Below are 11,706 nucleotides of genomic sequence, written 5' to 3'. Positions count from 1 at the left end.
CTCGCTCTCGGGAGGCGCCTGCGCAGAAGCGCCTCCCGCCCCGGAGGACTTTGGGCGACGCACCGCCCGCCCCCGCCGGAAGTGCCCTTCCGCCGGAAGAGGGAGCGCGCGGGAGAGCGATGGCGGCCGGAGGCGCCCTGAGAGTGTGAGCCCAGGCAGCCCCCCCCCGCCGGCCTCCCCCCCTCCTCGTTCTCGGGGCTCCCGGCCCAGGCCCCTCCGCCCGCCCTCCTCCCCTGACGCGCCTCCTCTCTCTCTCCCCCCTCCAGGCTGGTCTGCGGGGACGTGGAGGGTCGCCTGGGCTCCCTGTACAGCCGCGTCCAGGCGGCGCAGAGCAAGAGCGGCGCCTTCGACGTAAGGGCGCCCCTTCCCCTCGCCTCCTCCTCCGCGGCGGGCGCCGAGTCTCCCCCGGGGCCTCCTCCTGAACGTCTCCCCTCGTCTTCTCTTGCAGCTCCTCTTGTGCGTGGGGAACTTCTTTGGCTCGGCCCGCGACCCAGAATGGGAGGCATACCGGACAGGAGCCAAGAAAGGTAGGGCGAGGCTGCAGGAGACAGGAGAACGGGGAGCTGATGCAAAGCTGAAAATGAAGGAACTGCAGCTAGTCCTCATCTGTAGACTGCAAAAAACAAAGCCATGCTTCCCCTGCCCGCCCCCCTAATATTCTTATGAGGGTCCCTTCTCCAGGCTTCAGAGTGTGGCTGGAAGTGGGGGACAGAAAAGGGTCCTCCTATCCTTCCACTCTGTAGTTTTAATCTGAAATCGCAGGCACACTCCTGCACCTAGAGCTCAGAAACTGCTCGTGCTAATGAAATTGCCTTTCACAAGATGCGCCCAGGACAATGGGCGTTTCAAACCCTGACTCCAAGCCCCTCTCCCTCACCTCAGGCTGTTTTCCAGCCAAGGTGATGATCTGTGGCTGGGCTGCAGCCCTTCAGACTTTCACTGTGGGGTCACACATCTGCATCGTTCTCCCTGTGAAGGACCCCTTTCCATGTAGGAAGCTCACTCTCTTTCTAGCCTACACCACAGTGCCCAGTCATATCTTTTTCAAAAGCCAGCACTTTCTCTGAAATGAATTGTCTGTGGAGAAAGAAATAATAATAATTAATTAATTTATACCCCATCCATCTGGCTGCATTTTCCCAGCCACTCTGGGCAGCTTCTAACAAAAGATTAAAAATACATTAAAACATCAGTCATTAAAAACTTCCCTAAACCGGGCTGCCTTCAGATGTCTTCTAAACGTCAGATGGTTGTTTATTTCTTTGACATCTGATGGGAGGGCGTTCCACAGGGCAGGTGCCACCACCGAGAAATAACAGCCATCTCATTTGGGCCATGGTGGCTTTGTCTCCCTCAGCTCCTATACAGACATACGTCTTGGGTGCCAACAACAGTGAAACAGCACAATGTTTTCCAGATGCCAGCGGATGCGAACTAGCGGAGAACATCACTTACCTGGGTAACTTTATGCTTATTGTTTACTACATTTAATTAAAAGGAAGGAGGAAAATGTCTGAGAGTAGCTTCTTAAAAAAATAAAGGTAAAGTTACCCTTGACCGTTAGGTCCTGTCGCGGATGACTGGGGTTCCACACTCATCTCGTTCTATAGGCTGAGGGAGCCGGCGTTTGTCTGCAGACAGCTTCAGGGTCATGTGGCTAAGCCGCTTCTGGCAAACCAGAGCAGCACACGGAAACACCGTTTACCTTCCTGCCAGAGCAGTACCTATTTATCTACTTGCACTTGACGTGCTTTCAAACTGCTAGGGGAGCAGGAGCTGGGACCGAACAACGGGAGCTCACCCTGTCACGGGGATTCGAACTGCCGACCTTCTGATTGGCAAGCCCTAGGCTCTGCGGTTTAGACCACAGAGAGATCCTGAGAGATAAATCAGTTAAAAGCCAAATTTAAAATGATGTACCATACAGAATCCTAAAACTGTTCATCCAACAATCCAATGAAAAGGACGATCCCTCCCCATGCCCACTAAAAGATGAGCACCACAATAGAGGTGAAGAACCACCAAAGCCCGGGCAAATGGAAAGGTTTCAGGCTTGCACCTAAAAGCTGACGAGGGGAGGAGGAGCTGACTGCTCTTGGGACTCAGGCATGGTTTGAGGCCCCAATTTAGGGCTCTGTGGGAACCATATTTTGTATTTCCTTCAAACTAGCAGGGTGTGGATTCTATCTGATCCCCACCAGAAATTGTTTCTTTTTCCAAATGGGAAGTTACTGTGCCAAATGAGATTTCTCACTTGGGTCCTTCCTTGCTGGGGTCTGGGCTTGGGAGCACGGCTGCCACCTGCCCCTTCTTTGGTGGAGAACAAAGATTTTTGATCTTCAGCCTTCTTGTTTGGAGGAGAGGGGTGGTGCTCCTCTGACCTCTCAATGCTCCCAAGAAGGTGATGGTGTGGGGCTCCCCAAGGTTTCTCCCCCTGTTCACTCAGCCCCCACCCCACTCCATGCCAAGCTACCTGACCCATGAATTGAATGGGTCATAATGCAGGCATCTGCCAGGCTCTACCAGGGGCTGGGAAAAGACTGGGAATTTTTACTGGCCAGGGAAAAGTTCTTTCCAGCACAAGGCAGAGAGGCTCCTTCCCTGTCTCTTGAACAAATCAGAATTCCAGCATATACACCCAACTAGGATCTCTCTGGTTCTCCCTGTAGAATTAATTGTGTTCAGTCTTCAGGCACGTTGCTGGTGTGTCAAAGGGTTCCATCCTGACCGTTGTCTTCTGTGCTGTGCATGTAGGACGTAAAGGGGTCTTCAGCGGAGCCTCTGGGCTGCAAATTGCCTACCTCAGTGGGACTGAGTCCACAGGGGGGGAACCAACTCCAGCCCACTGCTTCAGCACCAAGGATGTGACTGATCTCAAAACCTCCCTGCTGTCTGCCTCTAAGTTCAAAGGCGTAGACATCTTACTGACATCTTCTTGGCCAAAAGGAGTAGAAATCTTTGGAAATAGCCCTGTAAGTATCCAGTTTTGGGTGGGAGGGGCTTGTATGTTCTGTTCCATAGAAATCCACATTCTGGATTGGTGGTGGTGGTGATTGTAAATCTGTGCTTGAAATTGTACACCACTTTGGAAAAGCAGGAACAGTAAGGAATACCACAAAGTCAACTGAAACAAAAATATGTGGTGATGCAATACTGAACCCAGAGGATGGCAATAGATAAATGTGGCTCAGCGTTGGAAGAAAATAAATGCTGACTACAAGAGTGGGTGCAGGCATAATAAATAAATTTTGCAGTGACAATAAAGTAACAGGAAATAGCCCAACCCTTTCTAAAATGGACAAAGGAAATGCATAACAGTATATCCAAAACTGTGGTAAACAGTTATCATCTCCAAAAAGTTTATAATGGGGAGCAGAAACCAAATGCTGTCATTGTTTCAAAAGTCTGAGAGAAGAAGAAAGTCTCCATTAAATTGAGAGCCAGAAGGCCAGATGTGCTTCTGGCTGGAGACCCTTCTCAGGCTTGGGGCCACCATGGGGAAGCCACCAGGCACCAGCCTGAGATCAGACGAAGGGGGGTGCAACACGAGGCCCCCTTCAGAGACCTCCACAGGTGAGCCATTCACCATGGCAGCCAGACAGCCTTTCAGCAGCCTGGCCCAGATGTGGAGGGGGCTGGGCTGGAGGGAGAGGCTTTCTAGGAAGCAGGTTTACTTTCCCCAAGAAAACAATCCTTTCCTTCTGCAGTTCACAAACATGGGCAGAGGGGGACTTTCTTTCTTTGGACTGCTAACAAATCCACCGAAATGTGAAACAAAATATGTGTGTTTGTGTTTTAAACAGGGTGACATAGACACTAAGAAATGTGGCTCCGGCCTGGTGTCTTTACTAGCTGCAAGTCTGAAACCACGGTACCATTTTGCTGCCCTGCAAAAGGTCTATTACGAAAGGCTTCCCTACAGGTACGCAGAGCCTGGGATCGCAGTTTGCTGACTGGCTGGTGTCTCTGTGTTGATGAGTCCCACGCATTAGGCCAGAGAGGAATATTGTTTATTATTATTATTTATATGATAACTATTGCTGTGCATAAGTGGCCTCTTGAAATTCTCCAAGCAATTTCTTTGCCTTGAGTCCTCTTGGAGAGGCAGAGGGGGAATCTGCTTGCTACCCTGATATTTTGGGATTTTATAGAATTCCAAATTTGTTCTGCATTGATGGTTCCACCTGTAGCCCATCTCGTGCCCCTCACATAGCTGGAAAGTGGTGCTATGAAGCCGGACACCTTTCAGCGTGGGACTTTTGGAATCTCCTTCTCTGGAGGCTTTCAATGTGTGACTTGCTGAGCTGCTCTGGAAGAAGCTGAACTCTGTCCAGATTCCATGTTGACCTGTGCATGGCACTTCTTTGGTTTCTCTGATTCCTGCTGGAAGTGGCCTCACTCTTCTCTTCTGCAGGAACCACACAGTTCTCCAGGAGGCAGCCCAGCATGTCAGCAGGTTCATCGCCTTGGCCGGGGTCGGCAATTCCGACAAGAGGAAGGTACAGAGAGTTCCAGGGACCCTCCTGTCTCCTCTGATGAGAATTGTCAAAGTAATCACCGTTTCATTGATGGAAACAAGTCAGTTGTTTGTGTTTCTCCTGACTCTCTTTGCTGTTTGCTTTCTCCAGTATCTCTACGCCTTCAGCATCCTCCCAATGAGCTCCATGGAGCCTGCAGAGCTGGTCAAGCAGCCGCAAGATGTGACGGAGAACCCCTATCGAAGGCCTGGGGGCGGCAAGAGCTGTGTCCACCTGCTGCCAGATGAAAAGGTACTGGGGGCGGGGGCTGCACACGTGCAATTCCAGCAGAGCCCCCCCATTTGCCTCTGCATTGGAATTGTCTTCACAAACTTTAATTGGCTTATCACTAGTGTGTTTCCTGCCCTGAGAGGAAGGTGGGATATAAATCTGGCATGTTTAAGAACATGTAAGGAGAGCCCAGCAGCAGGATCAGGCCGACCCATTCAGTCCCACATCCTCTTCCTCTCTTATGGCCAGCCAAGTGTCCACTATGGGGAGCCCCCAAGCGGCACGCCAGCCACTTGCGATGCTCAGCATTTGGGATCGGGAGGGTTGGGCGTTTCTGGCCGGCTGGGTGATAAGCACGTGGGGGAGGGAGGTTGCGGAGCTGGTGGCTTCAGCAGCCAGGGAATGGTCAGTAGAAGGAGCCATTCCCTTTTCTGCATCCAGAAGATCCTGGCCAGAATTCACTTCATGCGCAGCAGGACTGCCACTCCCCCCCCCCAGCACCCCCAAAAACAGCTCATGGGGGGAGGTTTTTCCACCTGGGGAGCTGAGATGCTTGCTCAGACACAGCCTTCATCCTGGCACAACACTGAGTTCCACTGATCCTCCCTCTGCACTGCGCAAGAGTTGAATTTGGATCATCTCCCAAGTTTCCTCCGAAAGAAATTTCCAGCAGGCTGTGCCCTGTCTGCTCGTCCTGCTGCTCACTATTTTGGGTCTCCCCAGTCCCGCTTTGCAGCTCCTTCAGAAAAGAGTTTTGTTCCTAGGGTTCCGATTGCCAGGCCTCAAGGTACATGGAAGCAGCCCTTCCCCAGTCTACTCTCCAGATGGTGGCTTGATAGCAGCCCTTCTCCTTTCCTCTGCAGGAGGAGCCGGCTCCCCAGTTCTTCTTTGACTTAAGCAGCAAGCCAAAAGGAAGGAAGCGCCGCCCAGAAGGTGGGGAGGGGCAGCAGCCCAAGCGTGCCCCCGGCAAGCCCCGTGAGTACCAGGCCCACACCTCTCTCCATGGGCTGGCAGAGGGTGGACTGCTCCCTTCAGGCCAGGAATTGGATTTGCCTTTTGTGGGGCTGTGTCCGCACTTCTTCCATGGAGACTCTGACTGGGCGGCAGGCAGAGAACAGAGCCACTTAAGGGGGAGGCTCTAGACTTGCTACTCACTTGTTACAACACAGTACAAAACATAAAGGTAATTGCACTACACCATTGAAGAGCACACACACACAGTGGAGGCAGTAGCAGGCAACCTTGCTGGGGAAAGGACTCTGCAGGTGTGGAGCCACAGCAAAAAAGGCCCTTCTCTTGCACCACCCTCCCAGTCTCCCTCAGGGGGTCTGGCAGGTCTCTTTTGTGGGAGAGAGGCTCCAGAAGATAACAGGGTCCTAATAATAATAATAATAATAATAATAATAATAATAATAATAATTTCTTATTTATACCTTGCCCATCTGCTGGGATTGTCCAGCCACTCTGGGCGGCTACCAACAGAATGATAATAAGAATAAGAATAATACATGATAAAACGTTAGGGCTAATCCCTAATTCGCAAAGAGCTTCCTGGGTCAAAACCAGCCCTTTGAATGAGGCTTGGAAGTGCCCAATCACTTCCAAGCGGAACTGCAACAGGATTCATGTTATAGGATCTGCTTGCCTCCAGCCTGTCAACTGTCAAGCAGCTGCACAAATTCAGCCTTCCAAGCCACTTCCTAGGGCAGCCCCCCAGTGAAGCACATTGCAGTAGTCCAGCCTTAGGTTGCCAAGTTCCCCCTGCCCAGAGGGTTCCTGTTAGGCTACTGTCCTATGCTGAGAGAAGGGAGTTGTCTGTGGCTGGCTGGTGAAAGAGTCTTCCCACCTTGGATGGGCTTTTGATCCTCAAGGGAGAGGGCTCCCTTGCCTGAGTCAACTTGAGCCCCCTCGTAGCACATGCCTGTTCTTTGCCTGTGGGGCCCCCCCTGAGATCCCCATTGTGCTTGGGAAGAAGCAGTGGCCCTGCCTTGGGGGCTCAGGGGCAAGAAGCGAGGGAATGTCAGCTTCCCCCCATGAGTCCAGCACAGCCTTGGCCTGCAGGAGGGTCTTTCTGGAGGCCTGGCCCACCAAGTTGCCCGGAGCAAACAGTGCTCTTGCTGCCTCCTGCTGGCCATCCTGCGACACATGTGTGAGTGTTTGTGTCTCTCCCCCCTCCACCTGCCTGTTTAAGCCCTGCCAACGGCCGCCTGCTGGTTTTGCCTTGCTAGCCCAGAAGTCGAGAAGCATTTGGTGGTGAGCATCGGCACGCACGTGAGTCCCTCTTTCTTTCTGCCTTGGTCCCTTTCGGAGCTTGCCGGGCATTGTGTGGGTCTGAGGTGGACTCACAGCTGAGGACAGGAGTTGCTGCAGCATGACTGAGATGCAGCGAGGCTGGCCATGACGTGGCCTCCTGGAGGGGAGGCTGCTGGGAAGTCTGGCAGGGAGGCTTGGTTCCCTCTTAAAGGACTTCCCGTGGTTTTCTGTCCCGTCCCTGGATGCTCTTGAGCTGCTCTTTGGTATCTCTCAGTGTGCAAGGAAGCAGCAGCTGCTCCGGGGAAACCTCCGTATGGCCACAGGGAGAGCCGCCTTGGGGCTCTGGGCTGCTTCAGCTTTGACCCGGCTGGTGTCGCTGCCGGAGCTGGCGGGGTGGGTGCTCACCCTTTGTGTCCCTCTGCGCCTGGTTCTGCTGCAGTGCTACCTGGCCCTGGCCAAAGGGGGCTTGACTCCAGACCACGTCCTCATCTTGCCCATTGGGCACTGTCAGTCGATGGTGGACCTGGCATCAGAGGTGGTGGAAGAAGTAGAGCAGTACAAGTCTGCCCTGAAAAGGTTCTTCGGGGCCAGAGGGAAGAGATTCGTGGCCTTTGAGAGGAACTACCGCAGTCAGCACCTCCAGCTCCAGGTGAGAGGCCTCTGGGTTAGTCCCTCAGGAACCGGCGAGGGATGGCCATGGGCGTAAGAGCAGGGGGGTGGTGCTCCTTCCTTCCTTCTGGGGAGCAGATTGCAGTTGCTGCTGGGCTCTCAGACCCTGGCAGCTGTTGTGACAGTTCTGCGTAGCCGGCCAGAGACAGTGTCTGAGCGGCGTCTGCCTGTCACCGAGAGTGTGGAGGAGGCCAGAGAGCGGAGGGCTCCTGGAGGGTGCAGAGTCCCCGGCTGCTGCTGCTGCTCACCTCCTACAGCTACAGGAAAGCTTTCCTTTCCTTCTTTCCTCAAATTTCATAAGTTTAAGCCTGCAGGAGAGGCTCTCTGCCTTTCACCATGATGACAAGCTGGACTGAGGGACGCCCTGTGGGCCCCTGTGATGGTACTCTCAGCTTGCTTTGCAGTTCTGCTCTTAGGCTGCGATGCACCATGCCAACTCCTCTGTGCTGTGATTCCCATCCCCCAGGTGGTTCCTGTTCCCCTGAACTGCTGCACTACGGAAGACATCAAGGAGGCCTTCATCGTCCAGGCAGAAGAGCAGCGGATCGAGTTGCTGGAGATCCCAGAGCACTCGGCTCTCAAGCAGGTAGAAGGAGCACACCGGGGTCTCCTGGGGCCACGAGGTCCATTTCATCCGTAGCGAGGCTGGAGCTCCCCCTTCTTGGAGCAACCCCTTTGGGTGGGCCGTGCTCAGAGATGGCTGGTGGCTGCATGGAGCCACCTTTCTATGCAAAATTCATCTGGATGTCCAGGAATCAGAATTGCAGGGTTGGAAGGGACTTCAAGGGTCATCTGGTCCAGGAATCACAGCTAATCCAGGGGTCCTCAGTCACTAGTCCTTCCTTTGCCGCCTGCTCCATAGTCACTGACTGCAAAGTGGCTCACCTAACCTGGAGCCATTTCTGCTTCTCTCCCCATCAGCCGAGGGGGGCACTCAGAGGGAAGTAGGCCTATAGCAGGGCCCTGGGGGGGGCAGGTGTAATCAGAGGAAGGCCTGAGAGTCATGCAGGCCCAGCGTCTCTGCTGACAGATCCTGAACGGGAGTCCTTTTGGCTTCCCCTTCCTAGGTTGTGTGAAGACTCCTCTTCAGTAGCCGTTAGGGCAGCTGCCCAGACCATCTGTGTCCTGGGCCAGCTCACAGAGCCACCCGCGGGGGGGGGGGGGTGAGGGAGTATTGGCCTCTCCATCACTCTGTGGTTGCTTTAAGGGTCTCCAGATTTCCTGGGTCCTGCTGCAGCCATGAATAATAATAATACAGTGGTACCTCAGTTTTTGAATGTAATCCGTTCCGGAAGACCATTTGACTTCCAAAATGTTTGAGAACCGAAGCTGCAAGTGGGCAGGGTCCTACCTCACCCCTGGCATATTTGCTGCCTCTGGGTCAACGGGCAGGATAAACTTAGCAAATAACTTGCTGAAAGCTCTTCCAAGGCTGGGCCCAGCACCTCCCGCTCAGCTTGGGGCTGGCAAGGCAAGGAGGAGGCTGCTCTGGTGTTCCGTCCACTCTGAGCCCTGGGGTCCCAGCAGCGGAAATGCTGCCCCAGCGTCTCGTTCTGAGGCCTTGGTTTTGTCTTTCAGATAGTCCAGCCAGGGACGCCTTATTTCTATGTGGAGCTCGATAATGGGGAGAAGCTCTTCCACCGTATTAGGAAGAGCTTTCCCCTCCAGTTTGGAAGGTTTGTCATTTGTCGTCCCCCCCAATAACAGGGGCTCTGCACATGCCGGGTGGTTGCTGAGCCCCAGGATTCTCTTGGTCAGAGAATCCTAGAATTGTAGAGTTGCAAGAGATCCCAGTTGTCACCCAGCCCAGCCCCCTGCAACGTGGGAATCTCAACTGAAACCTCTGCTTGGAAACCTCCCATATCTCTGCCCCTTCAACCTCCCCCAGCAGAAGATGCCCCAATCAGGAGTGGTTTGGGGAGGGGGCAGGAAGCCAACTGCTCTGTGGGCCTGGTGGGGTTGGGGGCGCTTGGAGAGAGCAGGCCGGGCTGACGCTTTCCTGGGTGTCCTCTCTCTCCCCTCAGGGAGGTCCTCGCCAGCGAAGCCATCCTGGCCGTGCCTGGGCGGGCGGACTGGAGGAGCTGCCAGGCGGGGCAGGAGGAAGAAGCCGCGGCAGCCCAAGACTTCCGCCAGGCCTTTGAGCCCTTTGACCTCGCCCAGGAAGATTAAGGGCCAGGGCGGGAGTGAGCAGGCGGCAGCACAGACCGGCTGGATCCTGCCCTCTCTCTTCCTGTGAGGAGCCTCCTTTCCCTCCCTGCGAGGGCTCTTCTTCCACGGCCACAGAGACTTCCTCCACACAGGCCAGCCACATCCACCTGACCCTCACCCCCCACCCCGGATCAGCTACCATTGGCCTGTCTGGCCTCCAGAGCAGAGGTGGCTGCTGGGTCTAAGTGGGGGTCCTGCGCACAACTCCAGATTGTGCTGTGGAGGAAAGGAAGGCAGCTGTTCCCTCTGAAACGGAGGCAGACTCGCCCCACACCGAGCATCTCCTATGAGGTTCAGGGAGAGAGGGGTCTCTCTCTGCTACAGGGTCCTCCAGGGCACCCAGGCAGGATGGGCATTAGAGGCCATGGCAGGACAGACTCCCCTTCCCCTCTTCATGGCTTTGCTTCAGCTCAGAAGATGCTGCTCCTTGCTTCTGCTGGGAAATATTAACTGCCGGCCAAAGGCGGATTCCTAAGGATTGCTCTGAGGAGGGTGTATATAATTTGAACGTATGTTGGATTGTTGTACTGTAAAAAAAAGTGTTTTGTCATAAGAAAATCCTCAAATAAAAGGGTGTTTTTATATATTTAAATACATGAGCTGAGCCCATCTGCTCCTGGCTAGTCGGGTGGGGCTATGGCTGTCAGAGAGGGAGGGATGTGGAGGGGAAGGGGTGGCTAATGGCTGCTCCAAAGGACCTTCATTTCATACCAGCCGTAATGTGACAGTCGGAGGGTGTTGCCTTGTGGCTCCCTCTGGGCCCACTGACCTTCCCACCCATGGAGATACCAGCTGGAATGAGAGGAGCATTTTGGCTCTTATCAGATCATAGAATCGTAGAGTTGGAAGGGACCTTGAGGATCCTCTAGTCCAGCCCCCTGCAGTGCAAGCATAGGCAGCTGTCCCATACAGGGATTGAGCCTGCAACCTTGGCGTTATCAGCACCAGGCTCTAACCAGCGGAACTCGGGGGAAGTGTCAGCTTCGCCTTTGAGCCAGTGCCAATGACTGGGCTCAACCTCTTCAGCCCCGACTGGGCCAAGCGAGCTGGATCTTCCACTGCAGGGAGCAGGTCTGAGTGCTGTGGACTCACAACTTAGAGCTGTGAGCACCAAACTCAGTTCCAAAAGTCAGCAGAGTATGAACCACACGAACGGCAGCTCTGAAGTATAACTTCTTTTATTTTCTACAGCTACTGCATAAACTAACTAAAGACTAATCGGAGACGCTGGGCTGCATGAGTGTTACAGCTGCTTGAGCAGTCGCCTTATATATGTTATACAGATAACACTCAGACTCCCTTTGAAGTCAGGCTGGAGAGGAAGAAGCAATGAGCAAAATCCGCCCCCTCCTTCCTGAAACATTGTCAGCAGATTCTTGCAATGGGAGGGGTGAAACATCCTCAGGAAGATGGTCTCTTTTGAGAAAATTCTTCAAGGAAGGTCTGCTAACCTTTGCCTTCCACAGCCCCCCTGAAGGTGGAGGGTAGAACCCTTTTAAACTGCCATAAGAGCAAAATGCTGCTTTGGGGTGTTGTGCCGCTCTCCTAAAACCCCATTCACAGTTTATATTCACGATTCAGGAGGGCAACTTACTTGTAGGGCAAAGACTCTGTTGAGTGTCCCTGCAGAAAAACTTAATGGTAAATGAGAGGTAAGTCTTTCCCAGAGCATTTCTGAAAATACAGCTTAAAAAATATAATAATGACAACGAAAAGTGATGAACAGTTTGTTATGTATGTTCTTCTGAGCTCTTCCTAGCTGCTAATTAGCTAGGCTAATGGATGCCAATACTAGTCCATCCATGCAGTTTCCTCCTTCCTTTGTTGG

The 11,706-nt window shown here is 53.5% G+C and overlaps 1 protein-coding gene across 3 annotated transcripts; it reads left to right on the top strand.

The window, feature by feature from the left end:
• Positions 1-87: 87 nt before the first annotated feature.
• Positions 88-10,470, top strand: CWF19L1 (CWF19 like cell cycle control factor 1). 3 transcript variants are annotated; one of them, XM_081196207.1, is made up of 14 exons: positions 88-145; positions 267-351; positions 449-527; positions 1,358-1,459; positions 2,755-2,972; positions 3,804-3,922; positions 4,415-4,499; positions 4,629-4,769; positions 5,612-5,723; positions 6,940-7,001; positions 7,441-7,650; positions 8,137-8,256; positions 9,249-9,346; positions 9,695-10,470. In XM_081196207.1, the coding sequence occupies exons 1-14, from the start codon at positions 120-122 to the stop codon at positions 9,837-9,839; spliced, it is 1,602 nt and encodes a 533-aa protein (XP_081052333.1). In that variant the 5' UTR covers positions 88-119; the 3' UTR covers positions 9,840-10,470. The 3 variants fall into 3 exon arrangements, with proteins under 3 accessions (XP_081052333.1, XP_081052332.1, XP_081052331.1); XM_081196206.1 differs by having other exon boundaries at positions 6,940-7,019; XM_081196205.1 differs by having other exon boundaries at positions 4,415-4,769; positions 6,940-7,019.
• Positions 10,471-11,706: the final 1,236 nt, after the last annotated feature.

This window comes from Podarcis bocagei (genome assembly GCF_964188305.1).
Source record: "Podarcis bocagei genome assembly, chromosome: 1".
NCBI lineage: Eukaryota > Metazoa > Chordata > Lepidosauria > Squamata > Lacertidae > Podarcis > Podarcis bocagei.
The sequence above is the reverse complement of the archived record's forward strand: the minus strand, read 5'-3'. Positions and strand labels throughout refer to the sequence as shown.

Excerpts from the sequence above, each read along its gene's own strand:
- CWF19L1 (XM_081196205.1), top strand. The coding sequence starts at position 120 with ATGGCGGCCGGAGGCGCCCTGAGAGT. Across the intron at positions 352-448 it reads GCAAGAGCGGCGCCTTCGAC|CTCCTCTTGTGCGTGGGGAA; the intron begins GTAAGGGCGCCC and ends CTTCTCTTGCAG. Across the intron at positions 528-1,357 it reads CCGGACAGGAGCCAAGAAAG|CTCCTATACAGACATACGTC; the intron begins GTAGGGCGAGGC and ends TGTCTCCCTCAG.